Genomic DNA, 21,899 nt, shown 5'->3' on the forward strand with positions numbered 1-21,899 from the left:
GCTTGGGGTATGTCTCTATCAGTTTTGTACATCGAGAGACTGAAATTTTTTCCCATTCTTCCTTGTAAAACAGCTCGAGCTCGAGCTCAGTGAGGTTGGATGGAGAGCATTTGTGAACAGCAGTTTTCAGTTCTTTCCACAGATTCTCGATTGGATTCAGGTCTGGACTTTGACTTGGCCATTCTAACACCTGGATATGTTTATTTTTGAACCATTCCATTGTAGATTTTGCTTTATGTTTTGGATCATTGTCTTGTTGGAAGACAAATCTCCGTCCCAGTCTCAGGTCTTTTGCAGACTCCATCAGGTTTTCTTCCAGAATGGTCCTGTATTTGGCTCCATCCATCTTCCCATCAATTTTAACCATCTTCCCTGTCCCTGCTGAAGAAAAGCAGGCCCAAACCATGATGCTGCCACCACCATGTTTGACAGTGGGGATGGTGTGTTCAGCTGTGTTGCTTTTACGCCAAACATAACGTTTTGCATTGTTGCCAAAAAGTTCAATTTTGGTTTCATCTGACCAGAGCACCTTCTTCCACATGTTTGGTGTGTCTCCCAGGTGGCTTGTGGCAAACTTTAAACAACACTTTTTATGGATATCTTTAAGAAATGGCTTTCTTCTTGCCACTCTTCCATAAAGGCCAGATTTGTGCAATATACGACTGATTGTTGTCCTATGGACAGAGTCTCCCACCTCAGCTGTAGATCTCTGCAGTTCATCCAGAGTGATCATGGGCCTCTTGGCTGCATCTCTGATCAGTCTTCTCCTTGTATGAGCTGAAAGTTTAGAGGGACGGCCAGGTCTTGGTAGATTTGCAGTGGTCTGATACTCCTTCCATTTCAATATTATTGCTTGCACAGTGCTCCTTGGGATGTTTAAAGCTTGGGAAATCTTTTTGTATCCAAATCGGGCTTTAAACTTCTTCACAACAGTATCTTGGACCTGCCTGGCGTGTTCCTTGTTCTTCATGATGCTCTCTGCGCTTTTAACGGACCTCTGAGACTATCACAGTGCAGGTGCATTTATACGGAGACTTGATTACACACAGGTGGATTGTATTTATCATCATTAGTCATTTAGGTCAACATTGGATCATTCAGAGATCCTCACTGAACTTCTGGAGAGAGTTTGCTGCACTGAAAGTAAAGGGGCTGAATAATTTTGCACGCCCAATTTTTCAGTTTTTGATTTGTTAAAAAAGTTTGAAATATCCAATAAATGTCGTTCCACTTCATGATTGTGTCCCACTTGTTGTTGATTCTTCACAAAAAAATACAGTTTTATATCTTTATGTTTGAAGCCTGAAATGTGGCAAAAGGTCGCAAAGTTCAAGGGGGTCGAATACTTTCGCAAGGCACTGTACATATTACATCAATCACCTCAACTATCTCATACCCCTGCACATTGACTCAGTACTGGTACTCCTTGTATATAGTCTCATTATTGTTATTTGATTGTGATACTATTTCCTTTTTTGATAATTTGTCTTTCTTTTTAACTTTTTAACTGAAGGACTTGAAAACAAAGCATTTCATGGTAAAGTCTACACCTGTTGTATTCGGTGCATGTGAAAAATAAAAATGGATTTAATTTGATTACTTTCACCATTTTGAAGTAGTCAACTTACTATAGGTTAAGGAATGATTCCACATAATTCCAACAAGGTCATCAGGAAGAATCAGCCAATGAATTGTACTCGTGAGCAAACATTCCATAACTGCAGGTGGCAGTAAATCACCAGCCTTGGCTTTATGCCTGTTCAAACAACACACTCCAGGTGGCAGTATAGACCCTTTCAGTTTGTTAACCAACTCATATAAGCAGTAGTAGAAGAAAATGGACTACTACTAAATGGAGATGGCTTCAATGGCGCTACCCATTCTCTCACAGACACAATGTTGAGTCCTCTGTAACTATATGGTGTGCACTTGGCTCAATCACTTCCCCTCATGGTGGAAACTTCCTCTATAGGCCAGGGTTCTCCAACAACTTTGGTTCTGGAGAGCTACTGTGAGTGCAGGGTTTCATTCCAGCCCTGCAGTAACCCACCTGATTCAGTTAATTATGGCACAGCCAGAAGAGGACTGGCCACCCCACATATGCTCTCTCTAATTCTCTTTTTCTTTCTCTCTCTCGGAGGACCTGAGCCCTAGGACCATGCCCCAGGACTAACTGACATGATGACTCCTTGCTGTCCCCAGTCCACCTGACCGTGCTGCTGCTCCAGTTTCAACTGTTCGGCCTTATTATTATTCGGCCATGCTGGTCATTTATAAACATTTGAACATCTTAGCCATGTTCTGTTATAATCTCCACCCGGCACAGCCAGAAGAGGACTGGCCACCCCACATAGCCTGGTTCCTCTCTAGGTTTCTTCCTAGCTTTTGGCCTTTCTAGGGAGTTTTTCCTAGCCACCGTGCTTCTACACCTGCATTGCTTGCTGTTTGGAGTTTTAGGATGGGTTTCTGTACAGCACTTTGAGATATCAGCTGATGTACGAAGGGCTATATAAATAAATTTGATTTGATTTGATTCGATTTTTGATTCGATTTTTGATTTTGATTTGAAGATGGTGTATAGGAACATGGGAATAATATTGCTTTAGTTTTATTTAACTAGGCAAGTCAGTTAAGAACAAATTATTATTTACAATGACGGCCTACCCTATAAGGGCATTCAATCACAAATCAACGATTCTGATACATTTAGAAGTGGAAAGTCTAGCAATTCATTGAATACGTGGAGTGTTGAGTTGACTTAGTTTTGGTATATTAGATGCGGAGAATGAACTATTTCTAACATCTCTATTGATACATTGAACAGTATTGCAGTGCCACAAAATGCATTATAACCTCTATAAGCTGATGAAACTACGGGAAATCTTGGCCCTTTTGAGCCAACATGGCGCCTAAGTTGCCAACTTGAAGCGTGGATAAATGTAGCAAATATTTAATTTTTTACTGCTTTGATTAATTTAAGTGATAAAACACAATTCCACTACATACAACAAGGGGTAGTCATATATCCAATAAAATTAAACGTAAACTTACAGACAATACTTTTTCTTAGATTTTTAACAGGCAAAAAAAGCAGTCTACCTACAATGAAGTTGCCAGGACCCCACCCACTCCCCTCTGATCATGGCAGATGCGGGAAGTTACCAAGCCGGTTTCGGTATGTACGTTTACATTCATTTAATGTTAGCAAAACATTCTGTAAGGTGTCACCACTAGCTACTATTGGTCAGAGGTTGCACCACAAATTGTTTGTAAGTTTGCACGTATTCTGACGCGAACTAACTAGCTAGGTTATCCTGTGTGCTAGAAAGCTAACCAATGAAGTCTGCAGTTATTCTAACGAATAGCTAGCAAGCGACAGCAAGTTAACTTAAACATCAAACAGAGCAAGACCAACACGTAGGGTGTCAACTTCTGACACGTAATTTAAATAGCTAAAGAATAGCTAACCATTCGGGTTTAAGTTGCCAACTAGCTGACCATATCGGATTTTATTGAAACAATCCGGAAGTCCTGTCAAGATGCTCATTGGATATTTCTCCCTCGAACAGCCACGCTGAGCGCTCTAATTGGTTAGAATTAGTGGCGCAGTGTTTACAATCACGACAAGTGTGCTAACTGCACAGCTAATTTTGGGCTGATTAGAATTAAGCAATAACGCCCGAGGGGTTGTGTTATATGGCCATTATAAACTGTGTGGTTTTAGCCCTGAATGCTGACAGACATGGTATATCAGACCGTATACCATGGGTATGACATTTATCTTTACTGCTCTCATTACGTTGGTAGCCAGTTTATAATACAAATAAGGCCCGTTATGGTTTGTGAAATATGACCAATATACCACGGCTAAGGACTGTGTCTGTGTAAGAACAGCCCTTAGCTGTGGTATATTGGCAATATACCACACCCTCTCGTGTCTTATTGCTTAAATATACCACGACTGTCAGCCAATCAACTTTTTAAAAAAATGTACAAACTGGGTGGTTCTGTTCGAGCCCTGAATGCTAATTGTCTGACAGCCATGGTATATCAGACCGTATGCTACGGGTATGACAAAACATTTATCTTTACTGCTCTAATTACGTTGGTAACCCGTTTTATAATAGTAATTGCTTAAATATATTACGACTGTCAGCCAATCAGCATTCAGGGCTTGAACCACCCAGTTTATAATAGAAAATATACAGCTATACTATCTCAAACACACAAAACAGGGAAGGCAACAGCATTACTTGCATGGTTGCCAGTCTTTCAGTCTCAGCACTGATACAATACCGATCTCCATTGACCCTGTTCTCTTTCCTCGTACTTCTCTCCCTCATCCTTCTCTCCTTTCCTCCTCTCCCTAAACTAAACTCTCCCTCTCCTCTCCAGGCCCCAGGATGTGGCAGCACTGTGCCCTGCTCCTGTCCCTGTCCTTGCTACCAGTGGTATCTGGAGGAGCTGACTCCAAGGGTGTCACCACCAGTCTCACCACCAAGTGGGCCTCTACCCCTCTGCTGCTGGAGGCCAGGTAACAATATGCTCAACACATACACAAGATAAAAAAACATCCTTTCTTTCTCTTCACCCCCTCTTTCTCTTCATACCCTCTTTCTCTTCATCCCCCCACCCCCTCTTTTTCTCAGTGAGTTCCTGGCAGAAGAGAGTCAGGAAATGTTCTGGGATTTCGTCGAAGCAAATCAGAACATCAAAGGGGAACATGATGGTAGCCTTAATGTTTTATTCCACTGATAATGTAGATTTATGTAGCACTTGGTCTCTGGAAGATCTATTTAAGTGTTGTTCTGTTACAGATACAGACCAGGCGTACTACGACCTGATCGTGAAGAGAGCCAGTGCTCTGCTCAGCACAGTCCAACTCAACATGCTCAAGTTCGCCCTCTCTCTCAGGGCCTACTCCGCTACTGTACAATCCTTCCAACAAGTAATATTACTACAATACTACTAGATGACTACCCTCTCCCTCTGTGTGTGTGTGTCATCACTGTTTCTCGCCTCTCTCTCCTGTAGATAGCGTCCAACGAGCCCCCTCCATCCGGCTGCTCAGCCTTCTTCAATGTCCACGGAGAGAAGTCATGTGACACGGAGAAACTGACTGCACTGATGGAGACCGCAGCAGAACGGTACAAACACACTGGGAGACACCCACACACAAACTGTGAATATCCACTTTGATTGATAAAGACCTGTTGAAGTGATAATAATTCATTAAATAGTTCTTATCTCATCCCTCTTTGTCCCAGGCCCAAGCCCTACTTATTCAAAAGCGATCACAGGTTCCCGGGATCAAATCCCGACATTCCGGTTGTTATCCTGTATGCCGAGATTGGAAGTTCGGAATTCACAATGTTCCATCAGCTGATGCTGTCCAAAGCCAACAAGGGATTGGCCACCTATGTGCTTCGTCACTACCTGGCTGTAAGAAAAACACCGCAATACACATGATGGGAAACATAATTCCCACAGCATTTCGTGTTCATCTTTTCCTCTTTCTCTCGTTGCCAGTCTCCCAGCAGTCATAGAGTGTATTTGTCTGGTTATGGAGTGGAGCTGGCCATCAAGAACCAGGAATACAAGGCTAAGGACGATACACAGGTCCAGGGAGCGGAAGTGAATGCTACACTGATGGGGGAGAATGACCCAGTGGATGAGGTCCAGGGATTCCTCTTTGGAAAACTGAAGTAACCAACCTACCAAAATGAAATGCTATTCCACAAACCCACTCTACTTTGGAGCGTTATGGGTGGAGAAACGTGTCATCTTTCCCTCTCTTCTTCCCTCTCATTTTCCTCTCTGTACCGCTCCTCTCTCCAGGACTCTGTACCCTGAGTTGAAGGAGCAGCTGAAGGAGCTAAGGAAACACCTGGTGGAGAGCACCAATGAGATGGCTCCCCTTAAAGTCTGGCAGATGCAAGGTGGGCGGGACTTTATTTTTTCTTTGCCTCTCTTCTCCTGCATCAAGACAACTGTAACTACAGTAATCATCTCCTTTTTTCCCCCACTATATTTCATTTTTTATCTCTTCGTGTGTCAGATCTGAGTTTCCAGACTGCAGCTCGGATCCTGGCTGCTCCATCTTCAGATGCCCTGAACGTCATGAGAGACCTCAGTCAGAACTTCCCTACCAAGGCTAGGTACACACACACACACACACGAACACAAACATATTTTTTTATATCTCTGTGTAGTGTGTGATTCTGGTGGTTTCTCTCCCCTTCTCAGGTCCATCACTAAAACAGTGGTCAGCTCTGAGATACGTAAAGAGATGGAAGAGAACCAGAAGGTAAGAGCTCAGTCATCCATAGCTCTCCTTCCCTGTCTCACTCTACTACCCATTAACATGTAATGACCGTACCGCTCTTTTTCTCTCTCTCCAGTTCTTTAAGGGAACTCTGGGATTGCAGCCTGGAGACTCTGCTCTCTTCATCAACGGACTACACATAGACCTGGACACACAGGACATCTTCAGGTACACACACAGACACACACACACATGCATACATACATCTTCAGGGACACACATTGACTGTGTGTGTGTTTCCAGTGTGTTTGAGGTTCTCCGTAGTGAGGCCAGGGTGATGGAAGGTCTGCGTTCTCTCCTTATCGAGACTCCCTTCATCCACGACATCCTCAAACTCAACGTACAGCCTTCTGACTCGGACTACGCTGTGGACATCCGCAATCCTGCTGTCAACGTAAGACACACCTACCCCTTTATTTAACCCTGACCATCCAACTATGTCATCCGTATATATACTGAACAAAAATATAAACGCCACATGTGAAGTGTTGGTGCCCTGTTTCATGAGCTGAAATAAAAGATCCCAGAAATGTTTCATACCCACAAAGTTTATTTCTCTCAAATGTGCACAAATCTGTTTACATCCCTGTTAGTGAGCATTTTTCCTTTGCCAAGATAATCTATCCACCTTGACAGGTGTGGCATGTCAAGAAGCGGATTAAACAGCATGATCATTACACAGGTGCACCTTGTGCTGGAGACAATAGGCCACTAAAATGTGCAGTTTTGTCCTACAACACAATGCCACAGATGTCTCAAGTTTTGAGGGAGCTGGCAACTGGCATGCTGACTGCAGGAATTTCCACCAGAGCTGTTGCCAGAAAATTGAATGTTAGTTTCTCTACCATACGCCGCCTCCAACGTTGTTTTAGAGAATTTGGCAGTACGTCCAACCTGCCTCACAACCGCAGACCACGTGTAACCACGCCAGCCCAGGACCTCCACATCTGCCGCCTTCACCTGCGGGATCGTCTGAGACCAGCCACCCAGACAGCTGGTGAAACTGACAAGTATTTCTGTCTGTAAAAAAGCCCTTTTGTGTGGAAAAACTCATTCTGATTGGCTGGGCCAGGCTCCCCCTATGCCCTCCCATGCTCACCCATAGCTGGTCTCCTGCCCAGTCATGTGAAATCCATAGATTAGAGCCTAATTAATTAATTTCAATTGACTGATTTCCTTATATGAACTGTAACCCAGTAAAATTGTTGAAATTGTTGCATGTTGCGTTTTTATATTTTTGTTCAGTATACAATCAAGCTGTTAAAAAACGTATATAACCCAACTCTTTTTTTGCATTGATAATTTTGATGATAATCTAATCTCTCTCTTCTCAGTGGATTAATAACCTGGAGACAGACAGCAGGTACGGCTCATGGCCCTACAGCGTCCAGGAGCTCCTCAGACCAACCTTCCCCGGAGTCGTACGACAGATCCGTAAAAACTTTCACAACCTCGTGAGTAGATGATATGTGTCAGACCGCGACACCAAACGTATTGCGTACATTTTTGGAACTGACAGCAAAAAGCAATGATGTCTTGTGTTTTAGGTGGTGATTCTGGACCCGACCCATGAGAGTTCTGCTGAGCTGTTGAATGTTGCTGAGATGTTCTACAGCAATAACATCCCACTCAGGTAGGGGGTGTGTGTTTCTGGTGGATAAAAAATAATAATAATAATTAATTAACCTTTTATTTAACAAGGCAAGTCAATTAAGAACAAATTCTTATTTACAATGACGGCCTAGGAACAGTGGGCTAACTGCCTTGTTCAGGGACAGGATGACAGATTTTTACCTTGTCAGCGCAGTGATTCGATCTAGCAACCTTTCGGTTACTGGCCCAACACTAGGCTACCTGCCGCCACCGTAGGCCATGTTGGTTCCAATTCTACTGTACAGTCTATGTGGATGTGAGTACCTGTGTATAACCCTTACTGGGGGGGGGGGTCGATACAGTTACATATACGTATAATCTTTGACGTATTGCATCTTTTTGACTATCACAATATTATAACTCCTGTGTTTTTCCTTCATAGCTCGTTCTCAATCTTTTTACATTGGGGGCCAATTTGTTTTCAGCACTTTTATTTCCATGACTTTTATTTGGTTTTCTCATGGCTCTTGTCTCTCGTCTCCCTGCAGCAGACATGGTGAGCAATATGTCTGGAACATCAAATCACAATAAAATCACAGTATCGAATCACAATAAAATCACAGTATCGAATCACAATAAAATCACAGTATCGAATCACAATAAAATCACAGTATCGAATCACAATAAAATCACAGTATCGAATCACAATAAAATCACAGTATCGAATCACCAATACATGTAGAATCGTGAGAATCACAATACATAGCGTATCGGCACCTAGGTGTCGTGAGAGTATCGTGAGGTCCATCCCTAATAACCCTGCTGTGTGTGTGTTGTAGGATTGGGCTGGTGTTTGTGGTGTCTGATGTTGATGAGATCGATGGTATGGAGGATGCAGGTGTGGCTCTGCTCCGGGCCTTTAACTACATCACAGAAGAGCTGGACGCTCCCGCCGCCTTCGACACCATCATCTCAGTGAGTCGGTCTGACCAATGAGAATAATCGATGAGTCTTTTGACCAATCCCAGCAATCTGGAACATCAGCCTGACCAATCAGATGGAAATGCTATATTTGAATCTCCTCTCTCTAGATGTTTAACCGTGTGCCTAGCGGTGGTAAGCTAAGTGTAGGTGATGTCGTCAAGGTGTTGGAGAAGAAGTTTCCCTATGTGGAGGTTGGCAGCATTCTTGGACCAGACTCCACTTATGACGACAACCGGAAGGTATGGTTCTGCTTTTATGTGCCGTGATGTTTCTTGACAGAATGGTATGTTTTTCATGTACCGTCTTCCTATCTATCTCCGCCTCCAGGAAGGGCGTGGTTACTACTTGCAGACGGGTGTAGGTCCGTTGCCAGTGGTGATGTACAACGGAATGCCGTACCAGCGAGAACAGCTAGACCCAGAGGAGCTAGAAACTGTCACCATGAACAAAATACTGGAGACTACCAGCTTCTACCAACGGGCTGTCTACATGGTGAGTCAGACAGACAGACAGACAGAGACCTACCGACCTACCTACCTACCTTCTCTTGTTGTGTCTTCCTAGGGTGAGCTGGCCACTGATCAAGATGTGGTGGATTTCATCATGACCCAACCCAACGTTGTCCCTCGTATCAACCCTCGAATCCTGTCGACTGCCAGGATGTACCTGGACCTATCTAATACTAGTGAGTTTTACACACACACACACATACACACATACGGAACCATCTTAACCACCTCTCTCTTTCCTGACAGATAACCATTTCATAGATGAGTACGCTCGCTTTCTGTTCCTGGACAGCAGAGAGAAGAGCACTGCTGTGGCTAACAGCATGAACTACATGACCAAGAAGGGTAAGATAGATGTATATACATACACACACACACACACACAGCTACACATGCAGAGCTTCATCTTATTGAGCTAAACATTTCAGCCCTAAATCTCTTGTCTATCTATTCTGTTCTTTCTCCTCTGTGTTTTTGTTCGTCAGGGATGGCCCCCAAAGACCACCATGGTAACCCTTATTTCGTTTCCTGCACTTCCTCTCTTTCTCTCTCAACAGACAGTATTACGATTCATAGTTCTGTGAATTCACCATATCTCATCTCTCATCAACATTATCTCACCATCTTGCATCTCTGTGAGATGACATGCTTGGATGTGTTTGTTTCTGCCAACTGCCTTTGCGAGAGAGAGAGAGAGAGAGTCTTGCTCATAGACTAAGAATTGAGATGGCACTGCAACATCAAACCTCGTACGTTTCAGGATTAAGGTCTGTGACCCTTTTACTCTCATCTCCTCCTCTTCAACTCCCTCTCTCTCCTCTAGATGATGGCTACATCCGTCCAGTCACGTTCTGGGTTGTGGGAGATTTTGACCAACCTTCCGGGCGCCAGCTGCTATACGATGCAATCAGACACATGGTATGATGATGTCACACTGATACGAGCACACATGATGTCACTGTAACACGATCCAAAAAATCCACACACAAAAAAAACCTACCATCTGACAGATTCTCCTAAATCTGCCTTCAACAGAAAACCAGTAACAACGTGCGATTGGGCCTGATCAACAACCCTAGCGACAGCCCATCCGAGGAGAACAGTCGTGTTGCCAGGGCGATATGGGCTGCCATGCAGACCCAGACAGCTAACAACGCTAAAAACTACATCACCAAGCTGGCTAAAGAAGAGACCGCTAAGGCACTGGAGACTGGGGCCGACGTCACACAGTTCACTGTCGGGGTAAAGAGTTTACACACCCGTTATACACCGTTCTGTCTCACCCTTTACTATACTGTCCTACACTAAAAACAATCATTTGTTTCTCCATCTCTCCAGGGTATGGACGTTGCCTTGTTTAAGAGTGCGTTTGAAGGTCCTAAGTTTGACTTCCTGCTGTCTCACACTGTCTACTGCCGAGACGTTCTCAAGCTGGGGAAAGGACAGAGAGCAGTCATCAGCAACGGACGGGTGAGTGGGCAACACACACACACACACACACACACACACACTAGCACGCTTCCTACTGTGATTGAAGTGTTTCATTTTTTTGAATGGCGTTTCTCTCTCTCTGCCGACAGATCATTGGTCCGCTAGAGGATGGGGAGGTCTTTAACCAAGATGACTTCCTCCTATTGGAAAGTATCATTTTGAAGACCTCGGGAGAGCGAATCAAAAGCAAGGTCCAGCAGTTAGGGGTGGAGGAGGACCGGGCCAGTGACCTGGTGATGAAGATTGACTCTCTGCTCTCCTCTCAGCCCAAAGGAGAGGCCAGGATAGAACATGCCTTTGCTGATGACCGATACAGGTACTGAAACTAATCAAACATTTCACGTCATGTTTTTATTCATTGCCTATATACTTTCTGCTTACCTCTCTGGTCTATGATTGGTCCACAGTGCTGTAAAGATCCGGCCCACAGAGGGAGACGTCTACTTTGACATGGTTGCCGTGATAGACCCAGTAACCAGGGACGCCCAGAAACTAGCTCCGCTCCTATTGGTTCGTACTGCTTCAAATAATTGTCACTTAGAGTATTTGGAGTGACAGAACTCCTGTCTCACAGCCATCTGTCTCTCCATGTTTCTCTCTCTACCAGGTGTTGAAGAAGCTGGTCAATGTGAACCTGCGTGTGTTTATGAACTGCCAGTCCAAACTCTCAGACCTGCCTCTCAAAAGGTGAGCAGACCCCAGCTACATGCAGGTCATCCTGTTTTAACTGCTGGGACCTCGTTTCTGTTGTCTTACTTTCCTTACCCTTAGATGTCCCTGGTAGTACCTGAGGGTTTTTCCTGTGTTTCTCTAAACCTTCCTCTCTTCTCCCAGTTTCTACCGGTATGTGTTGGAGCCTGAGGTGTTGTTCCAGACTGACGGTAGTTTCTCCCCTGGTCCCCTGGCTAAGTTCCTGGACATGCCCCAAACTCCCCTCTTCACACTCAACCTCAACACCCCTGAGAGCTGGATGGTGGAGTCTGTACGCACTAGATATGACCTGGACAATATCTACCTGGAAGAGGTGTGTTAACTGTGCTGTTTTGTTTTTAGGATTGTGTTATTTATAGCACGGTTGCCTTGGCTAATGTTGTCCTGCACCTCTTCAGAGTGTAGTGACTGTGTAGTGACTGTGTAGTGACTGTGTAGTGACTGTGGACGGAGTATTCTGGTATTTATCTAAGTAATTTTTAAAAAAGGTTTAATAATGGTTCTCTATTCTCCCTGTCTAGGTGGACAGTATAGTAGCAGCAGAATACGAGTTGGAACATCTGCTGCTGGAGGGTCACTGTTTTGACGTGAGTACAGGTCAGCCCCCCAGAGGACTCCAGTTCACCCTGGGAACCCCCTCCGACCCTGTCATCGTCGACACCATCGTCATGGCCAACCTGGTGAGTCACCCCTGACCTCTAACCCTAACCTCTGTTGATAGGCAGACACCTTTCTATTCTCCGTTGTTGTGGTTGAACGAGGGCTTTGTGTTGTCGTCGTCCTCAGGGTTATTTCCAGTTGAAGGCTAACCCAGGAGCCTGGATCCTGAAGCTGAGGAAAGGACGGTCTGATGAAATCTACAAGATCTACAGGTACGGAAGATCACATCTCGACATATCACGCCATCTTCAGTTTAGCACATATCTAGTGGAACCAGGCGTGTTAGTGCTGGGCTGGAACAAAAGCCTGCACAATGCACACCCTCTTGTTCCTCTCTCTGACCTCACATCCTCTCTTCCAGTCATGATGGAACAGACTCTCCAGCAGAAGCTGATGACCTCATCGTGGTGCTGAACAACTTCAAGAGCCGGATCATCAAAGTCAAGGTACTGCTCTGACCCCAGCTGTAGAGTACAGCTTTCATCTTGTTGGTTGCTGTCAGGTCCCAATAAAGCTTAGGTTGAATTCAAATTGATCAATAAGTCCATTGCTAAGTAATGTATTGGTCGTGTGTTGTTGTTGTTGTTGATCAGGTCCAGAAGAGGCCAGAGAAGTTCAGTGAGGAGCTGTTAAGTGATGGAACCCAGGAGAACGACTCGGGCTTCTGGGAGTCACTCACCAGGTGTCTCTCTCTAAGCATCAAGCTCCACCCTTTACATCTACTGTTTCATACCTATTTGATCTCTGCTGAATCTGATGGTGTTCATTCTCTCCCTGTCTTTCTCTCCCCAGAGGGTTTACAGGAGGTGTGAAGACAGAGGAGAGTAAACAGGAGAAGGATGATGTCATCAACATATTCTCTGTGGCCTCTGGACACCTCTACGAACGTTTCCTCAGGTACACACCTGTGTGTGTGTGTGTGGTTTTTCCAAGTGTTTGCCTGTTGTAATCCCACAATTTGTTCTCTCTTTTAGGATCATGATGTTGTCTGTTCTAAAGAACACCAAAACACCAGTCAAGTTCTGGTTCCTCAAAAACTACCTGTCCCCGGCATTTAAGGTAGTTAAGTATAAAATATAAATATATACTACTCTAGGAGTTTACTTTGAGTGTGGCGGTATGAATAGGGTTTCCAATATCGAGTTTTCATTGAGTTTACTCCAGAATAAATGTTATTCCCACAGGAGTTTATCCCGTACATGGCAGAGCAGTATGGTTTCCAGTATGAACTAGTCCAGTATAAGTGGCCGCGGTGGTTACACCAGCAGACCGAGAAACAGAGGATTATCTGGGGTTACAAGATCCTCTTCCTGGATGTCCTGTTCCCTCTGTCTGTCGACAAGTTCTTATTCGTGGACGCAGATCAGGTACACACACACACTCTCTGAATGTCCATGTCTCTGATTTGCGTAAAGCTGAGAACTCTCTTTCCTCTCTCCTCCTACAGATAGTGCGTACCGACCTGAAGGAGCTCCGTGACCTTGACCTTGAAGGAGCGCCGTATGGCTACACACCGTTCTGTGAGAGCCGGAGAGAGATGGACGGCTTCCGCTTCTGGAAGTCGGGCTACTGGGCGAGTCACCTCGCTGGACGCAAATATCACATCAGGTAACTGACTGTGTGTGGTAGAAGGGTGTGTGTGTATGTGTGTGTGTGCATACCGACGTGTGTGTGTGTAACCCTCTGTCTCTCCAGTGCTCTGTATGTGGTCGATCTGAAGAAGTTCCGTAAGATAGCAGCAGGAGACAGACTGAGAGGACAATACCAAGGCCTGAGTCAAGACCCCAACAGCCTGTCCAACCTCGACCAGGTGTGTGTGTGTGTGTGTGTGTGTGTGTGTGTGTGTGTGTGTATTAAAAGTGAATATGGGTGTATAACATTCCGATTTTTTTATATTCCCAAACAACCTTTGTGAAGTTAAATATCCTCCAACTCTGTATTTATATTTCTAATATTGTCCTATTCTCTGTCTCCAGGATCTGCCTAATAATATGATCCACCAGGTGCCTATCAAGTCTCTGCCTCAGGAGTGGCTCTGGTGTGAGACTTGGTGTGACGACAACTCTAAGAAAAAGGCCAAGACTATAGATCTGGTACGAAGTGTGTGCAGATTCTAGTCATGTCTGTGTTGTTACACTCCACTGTGTTTATTTGGACGGTGAAAGTAAAATGTTTCACCCTTCCTCCAGTGTAACAACCCCCAGACCAAGGAGCCCAAGTTGCAGGCAGCTGTTCGTATCGTAGCAGAGTGGAGCGACTACGACCAGGAGATCAAACGCCTGCAGAACAGAGTCCAGGAGAGAGGAGCAGAGAATCATACCACACAGAAGGACAAGCCAGGTACATACATAACATAACACTGATTGGCAAACCTATACAGTTGACTAATCCCGCTCTGTCTCTCCCAGATGATACACATATAGAGTTGTGAGACCAGTGGCTGGAAGATGTGGCTGGAGCAGCAACAAAAGATGGAACCATGTTAATAGACAATGCTGTTCTCCTTTGGAACAGCAATGATAGACGGACTGCAAACCAATACCCATTCAATCATTCATTTTCCATTTATTTGTATTTTCCCTGTTGTGAGAGTGGCGGGGATACGGGATAGGGTAGGGGTGCTGGGTGGGGATGATATGGGGTGACTGTTAGTGGATGATAGGGGTGTGTGTTTGTGTGTGGGTCTGTAAAAAAATCTGACATTTCCAACAGCCCCCCCCCCTAATATTTTTTATCCATCTGTGTTTGCACTGATTAGGACACCTTCTTAAACAACTGTCTGTGGGTCTGTGGGTAGAGGTTTGGGCTTAGGAGTTAAACCACGCTGATAAATAGCAGCTCATCTCATTATGAGATGAGTTTTTGTCCTGTTCTATGTCTTCTGTTTCTGTGCTTTAGACTTCAGTTGTCCATGGCCTGTGTCAAACTCAGGGAAAGGTGGTTCTGGCCAATCGATCTGATTCAATCTCCTAATGACAATACAAAGAGGACTGGAGCAACATTTTATTTAATGTGAAACAGACATTAGTTCTGTCATGTAGTAAAATAGGGATTCATATCGCTACAATACAATTTACCTGCAACATTCAGAACGTTGCATGATGTGGAGTTAAGGGATGTGTGGGTGGGGACGTATCAGCGACAGACGGCACTGGGAGTTCCATGATCACTCAAATTGATTGTAACAGTGCCTTGAAAGGCAGCAGGCATATGACTAGAATGTTGTAGTTCAGGGTGGCCAATCTTATCCACAAAAGGTCTGTGGGTGCAGGGTTTTGTTCTAGCAACACACCAATTTCATCTTGTCGGTCTAATGAAGATGATGATTAATGGGCTTGTTGAATCAGACTGCTTGACTGGAACAAAGCCTAGGGTCAGATTGGCCACACCTGCTGTAGTTAACTCCTGTTTTCTCCGCTGTGGTCTGTTCTGGAGTAAACACTTAGTCATCCATTACCAACCGCTGGCTGTTTCCGTTCTTTGTTTTGACTAAATATGTACTGTTAATTGTGGGAAATCAATATTTTGTAATAAAAATCAAGGAGCCCAACACTGGTCGTTTAGTGATCCCCTCCTACGCGTGTTGGTGTTTCCTCTGTTTTGACTGGTAAGACATTTTGATTATACTCTTATGCCATCTATAAGAATACAGTAATGGCTGGAGTAAGAATGACTACAGATTTACTACTAAAAGGCTGGGCTTACACAGGCAGCCCAATTCTGGGGTGCGCTCAGTACAGAGAGGAAGAGGCAAAGCGAGAGGGATAACTGGGCCCAAAATGTGTGTTCTCCAGCAATGAGTGTCGAATTTTGTTAACACAAAATGTAATGGCTTATTTGATCTAATAACAGTTGAAATGCTTAGGTCCTTGGTTGTTACGAGTGTACTGTTATAAGTAGGACACGTGACATCCAGGCAATTTTTTTGAAAAAACGATCGGCTGTGCCTGTTGTTCACATGCTTATTTTTGTTTACATTTTTTTACCTTTAACTAGGCAAGTCCATTAAGAACAAATTCTTATTTACAATGACTGCCTAGGAACAGTGGGTTAACTGCCTTGTTCAAGGGGCAGAACGACAGATTTGTACCTTGTCAGCTCAGGGATTCAATCTTGCAACCTTTTGGTTACTAGTCCAATGCTCTAATCACTAGGCTACGCTGCCACCCCATCTGTCCTCTCATTGGCTAGAATGGTCCCCCACCTGATCTTGCCTCCTCCCGAAGACATTTATTTTCATTGTTAGAGCGGCCACTTGAGTATCTTGACAATATAACTGATAATCTGTGGTTTAATTAAACAAACAGTACTGTAATGAATGGCTGAAGAACGGTGTGTACAGTTTGGGGAAAACGTGTCATTCAGTACAAACCGTCACACAACGTAGCAACCTTTGAAATAACTGAATGCACCCCAGAATTGGGCAGCCTGTGTAAACACATCCAAAGAGTCTCCCCTACTTATCTTTTATTCAAAATTCTAGTTTGCAATGCAGATTGTATTACATAGTGGGAATAACAATATACAAATAAGAACATGATTAAAAGCAGAAACCTCTTAAATGTGAACCTCTTCCCCATCGAGTGACATTTAAAAGCCTAACTAATGAAGGTATTGGGTTGCCTGACGACACCCTGAACCTAATCCTGCTGCTCTATTCATCACTACATACATTGGCTTCAGAAAGTATTGATACCACTTGACCACGTTGCATTACAGCCTGAATTCAACAATTTAAAAAAAAAATCACACCCATCTACCCAAAATGTCAAAAGTGATAACATGGTTTTAAAAATGTATTGAAAATTAAATCTCTAATTTACATAATTCACACCCCTGAGGCAATGCTTTGTAGAAGCAGCTTTGGCAGCGATTCCATCTTTTAGTCGTGTATGTCTGTATCAGCGTGGCACATCTGGGTTTTCTCCCATTCTTCCTTGCAGATTTTCTCAACCTCTTAAATTAGATGGGGAGCGGTAGTGAACAGCAATCTTAGTCTTTCCACAGATTTTGGGATTCAAGTCTGGGCCACTCAAGGACTTTCACAGTCTTGTTCTGAAGCCATTCCAGCGTTGCTTTGGCTGTTTGCTTGGGGTCATTGTCCTGTTGGAATGGAAATCTTCGCCCCAGTCTAAGGTCGTTTACACTCTGAAGCAGGTTCTCATCAAGGATCTGCCTGTGTCTGGCTCCATTCATTGTTCCCGCCATCCTTACCAGTCTCCCAGTCCATGCCACTGAAAAGACGGGTGATGAATTGTGCCTGGTTTTCTCCAGACATAGCGCTTTGCATTCAGGCCAAAGAGTAAGTGATCTTATCATACCACAGAATCATTTGCCTTATTCTTTCAGTCCTTCATACTTTTCTGCAACTCCATGGGTGCTGTCATGTGCCTTTTTCACAAGAAGTGGCTTCTGTCTGGTCACTCTCCCGTAAATCCCAGATTGGTGAAGTGCTGTAGAGACTGTCGTCCTTCTGACAGGTTTTTCATCTCAGTCAAGGAACTCTAGTTCTTTCAGAATGGTCATTGGATTCTTGGTCACCTCCCTGACCAAGGTCCTTTTTACCCGGTTGCTCAGTTTAGTCGGACGGCCAGCTCTAGGCAGTCTGGGTAGTTCCGCATTTTTTCACTTTTCCAATGGAGACCACTGTGCTCTTGGAAACTTTCAACACTCTAGAAATTGTTTTATACGATATCCTTTCCTGGATATATGCATCATCACAATTCTCTCTGAGATCTATGGACAGTTCCTTGGACTTCAGGGTATAGTTTCTGCTCTGACATGCACTGACAACTGTGGGACTTTTGAAAGAAACACACCTGTCTATATAAAGCCACAGGTGGACTCCAATTAAGTTGTAGTGACATCTCAAGGATGATCGAAGGGAATTGGATCCACATGAACTCAATTTGGAGTTTCATATGAAAGGGGTGTAAATTCTGTATTTCATTTTCTATACATTTGCTAACATTTCAAAAACATGTTTTCACACTGTCATTATGGGGTAATGTGTGTAGATGGGTGAGGAATTCAGGCTTAAACACAACAGACTGTGGCATAAGTCAAGGGGTATGAATACTTTCTGAAGGCGTTGCCATCCTAGAAGTCGTTTGTGCGACTTCAAAATGAGGAGCATTGTACAAAACAAATTAATCAGCGATTAGATAGTCTAACAAATCTTATCCATGCAAAGTATCAAAAGTGATAACATCATCATGGAGGCTGGATTTCTGGGACCAATCAGAACGGTCAGAATGGTGTTTGTATTCTAGAAATCTAAGGCAAATGCAGACTCATAGTGGAGAAGAAACGTCAGTTGGCTGGATCGATGTAAATGGGTAGCCAGGCAAGGTATTGGATTTTGTCTGTAGCGTTCAGTGGTGCATCTGATCTGTAGATGACCGCCCTGCCCTAACTCTGGGTCGCTGATACCTCACAGGTGGCAGCCAGCTGGAGAATTTGTTTGACCTTGGCAGCTTAAGAGCACATTTCAGACAAACGTATACACTCACTGAAGGTTGTAGTTGGGAACCTTTCATAGGCATTCTTTTAAAGTAGCGTGTGGCCCACCTGATAATCAAAATATCAACATTAAAGCTGCAGTATGTAACTTCTTAGGCGACCCGACCAAATTCACAAATGTGTGTTATAGATCTGTAATTCTCATCTTTAATACAATATAGCTGACTGCAACCACTTATGGGGAAGGCCCATCATTTAACAATGACTGCTATTGATAGTATACTATGCCTTTTTGAAACAAAATATTAAAACACATTTTAAATAATTGTAAAAAATATACTGCTATGAAAACAGTAATACTCAGACTTGTTGTGTATCAGCAACAGTCTGTCTGTGTCTTTTTTACAGTCTGTGGTGGCAATTCCAGGCCACCTGGAGGCAAAAGAACAACTGGTTAGAAATCACATTGGGTGGGTTCCTGCAATGCCAAACACCACTTCTGCATTATAGATCGAGGAAATCTGAGACACCAGAGTAGTGCCTCTTCTCGTGGCGTTTTCTGTCGCCATCTTGGGAGAAGCGTTGCCCACAGATAGAGCATTGGTATGGTTTCTCTCCAGTGTGAACAAGACTGTGTCTCTTCAGTGACTCTTTTCGAAAGAATCGTTTTCCACAGTCTCCGCACTGATGATTTCTCTCTCCAGTATGAACCCTCCTCACGTGTCTCACCATGCCATCTATGCGAGTAAATGTCTTTCCACATTCCAAACAAGGATAGGTTGCTCTTTCTCCAGAGGTATGTGTTAATATATGTGTTTTGTACGATTTTGTATATGCAAAACTCTTCCCACACTCAGTGCAGTGATATGGTTTCTCTCCAGTGTGTACTCGCATGTGTATTTTAAAGTTGTGAATCTCCTTCCCACATATTGTGCAGAGAAATTTCTCTCTTTTTCTCAAATGTGTTCTCCTGTGTCTATCAAAAAGTCCCTTGTACAAGAACTGCTTGTTACAGTCAGGACAGTGGAGGATCTCTCTGTGTACTAAAAAGTGTGCTTTCCAGTCAACCAGGTCTGAAAACCTTTCCTCACACTTTGAACAGCTATAACTTTTCTTGTGTGTTAGCTGATGTTTTTCAAGCTGTTCCAATCGGACAAAGCTTTTCACACAGTCAGAGCAGCGGAAATTACGTTCCTCCTTCATGTGTGTTTTTTGGTGTGACTTAACATGATCTAATCGCGCAAAACTTTTGTCACAGTCAGGGCAGTCGTAAGGCTTCTCTCCTGTATGTGTTCGCTGATGTCTTATAAGACGATTCTCTAGTCTGAAGCTCTTACCACAGTCGGAGCAGATGTATGGCTTCTCTACAGTACTGAAACTTTCGGTCCAGTTATCAGAAGTACCTTCAGGATCCTCTTCATTCTCCTGCATTGTTTGGGGTTGTTGCAATTTTTCTGAGTGTTGATTCTTTCGAACTGAACTTTTGTAAGGGGAGTCTTTGCCTGGCTGTGACTGGACCATTCTTTTCCCTGGTGCACTAGCTCGCATTTTACTCTTCTGCCTGCCTCTGCTGGCTGTTCTCTGCTGTGTGTGCACACAGTCTACATTCATTTCAGTTTGATGGTTCAGTGTGACATTATGTTCCTCTTTAATATGTATTTTTTGGTGTAATTTAAGATTATCTAATCGAGCAAAACTTTTCTCACAATCAGGGCAGTGGTGAGGCTTCACTCCTGTATGTATTTCTTGGTGTAATTTAAGTTTATCTAATCTAGCGAAAGTTGTCACAAACAGGGCAGTGGTGAGGTTTCTCTCCTGTATGTGTTCGCTGGTGTCTTATAAGATCCCTCACTTTTCTAAAGTTCTTACCGCAGTCAAAGCAGTAGTGTGGCTTCTCTCCTCCAGGACTGAAACCCTCGATCCAATCATCAGAATCATCAGTCTCTAGGGGCTCCTCTTCCTTCTCCTGTACTGTTTTGCTATGTGTTGGTGTTCTCTTTCCTGGAGCTCTAGCTCGTACTTTACTCTGCTGCCTTTTACTCTCTCTGACTTTGCTGAATGTTCTCTGCCGTGTGAGCACCCAGTCTACATTGGATGCACTGCTGGTAGCTTTGAAGGTATTCTCCAGCTGGTGTTTTTCAAGCTTCTCCAATAGGACAAAACTTTTCACACAGTCAAAAGAGTGACAAATATGTTTGTCTTTTGCATGTTTTTTTTGGTGTGACTTAAGCTTATCTAAACGAGCAAAACCTCTGTTGCAATCAGGGCAGTGATGAGACTTCACTCCTATGTGTATTTCTTTGTGGATCTTTAGCTTATCTAATCGAGCAAAACTTCTGCCGCAATCAGGGCAGTGGTGAGGCTTCTCTCCAGTATGCGTTTGCTGGTGTAATTTAAGCTTATCTAATCGAGCAAAACTTCTGCCGCAATCAGGGCAGTGGTGAGGCTTCTCTCCAGTATGTGTTCGTCGGTGTCTTATAAGATCCCTCACTTTTTGAAAGCTCCTACTGCAGTAGGCGCAGTAGTGTGGCTTTTCTCCTCCAGGACTGAAGCCATCCGTGTCATTAGTATCTAGGGGCTCCTCTTCCTTCTCCTGTGTTGTTTGGGGTTGTTGTAGCCTTTCTGAGTGTTGATTCTTCTTCTCTGATTGGCACTGGACATTGGATGGGCATTGATGCTTTCTATATGAAAGCACACAGCCTTCATTTTCTCTTCTGCTGGCAGCTTTGAAGTTATTCTCCGGCAGGTACTGTTGCTTTTCCACAATTTCAGTTTGATGAATGCGTGTGACAGCTTTATCCAGTGTGAGTTCTGGGTCCATTTGTAATTGCTTGGACAATCTTCTGTCATGTAAGCCTGCGACTAGTCGGTCTCTTATCATCTCACTGAGCAGAGCTCCATAACCGCAATGTTCTGACAAACAATGAAGTGCAGTGATAAAATCATCAGCTGTCTCTCCTGCTTCCTGTTGTCTTTGGTTGAATTTTGTTCGTTCTAATATAACATTCCTCCTAACTACCAAATGTCCATCTTGCTGCTCATTATTAGAACTGTGGAAGAGGTCCCCCTCGATCAGGTTGTCATCTTGCAGGTCTTCTGAGGTGTCCATCTCCTCTGCCTGGAAATACATTTAAAATAGCATAATTACTAATAGGCCTATCATC

At 43.9% G+C, this 21,899-nt stretch overlaps 2 protein-coding genes across 4 annotated transcripts in view; one reads left to right on the forward strand and one right to left on the reverse strand.

The window, feature by feature from the left end:
- The first annotated feature begins 3,108 nt into the window (after positions 1–3,108).
- On the forward strand, positions 3,109–16,088 carry LOC110528859 (UDP-glucose:glycoprotein glucosyltransferase 1). Of its 2 annotated transcripts, XM_021611015.2 has the most exons (39): positions 3,109–3,175; positions 4,396–4,534; positions 4,650–4,729; positions 4,818–4,948; positions 5,035–5,147; positions 5,268–5,442; positions 5,530–5,705; positions 5,839–5,939; positions 6,059–6,158; positions 6,247–6,307; positions 6,402–6,493; positions 6,569–6,719; positions 7,660–7,779; positions 7,873–7,958; positions 8,758–8,893; positions 9,010–9,141; positions 9,230–9,394; positions 9,467–9,587; positions 9,658–9,756; positions 9,897–9,920; positions 10,235–10,329; positions 10,447–10,653; positions 10,750–10,881; positions 10,992–11,218; positions 11,310–11,412; positions 11,510–11,589; positions 11,737–11,926; positions 12,135–12,293; positions 12,400–12,485; positions 12,635–12,719; positions 12,867–12,955; positions 13,066–13,170; positions 13,248–13,332; positions 13,458–13,640; positions 13,721–13,881; positions 13,969–14,083; positions 14,250–14,366; positions 14,463–14,613; positions 14,682–16,088. In XM_021611015.2, exons 1-39 carry the CDS (start codon positions 3,142–3,144, stop codon positions 14,702–14,704), a joined length of 4,629 nt encoding a protein of 1,542 aa, XP_021466690.2. In that variant the 5' UTR covers positions 3,109–3,141; the 3' UTR covers positions 14,705–16,088. The 2 variants fall into 2 exon arrangements, with proteins under 2 accessions (XP_021466690.2, XP_021466691.2); XM_021611016.2 differs by lacking the exon at positions 9,897–9,920.
- Positions 16,089–16,723: 635 nt separating this feature from the next.
- Positions 16,724–21,899, reverse strand: part of LOC110528867 (zinc finger protein 883) — a 75,322-nt gene continuing 70,146 nt past the window's right edge. For both annotated transcript variants that reach the window (XM_036982791.1, XM_021611021.2), the window contains exon 2: positions 16,724–21,853. In XM_036982791.1, coding sequence (XP_036838686.1) covers positions 20,507–21,853 — 1,347 coding nt within the window. In that variant the 3' untranslated portion in view covers positions 16,724–20,506. The remainder of the gene's footprint in view (positions 21,854–21,899) is intronic.

The sequence above is a fragment of the Oncorhynchus mykiss genome, chromosome 7 (genome assembly GCF_013265735.2).
Source record: "Oncorhynchus mykiss isolate Arlee chromosome 7, USDA_OmykA_1.1, whole genome shotgun sequence".
Lineage (NCBI taxonomy): Eukaryota > Metazoa > Chordata > Actinopteri > Salmoniformes > Salmonidae > Oncorhynchus > Oncorhynchus mykiss.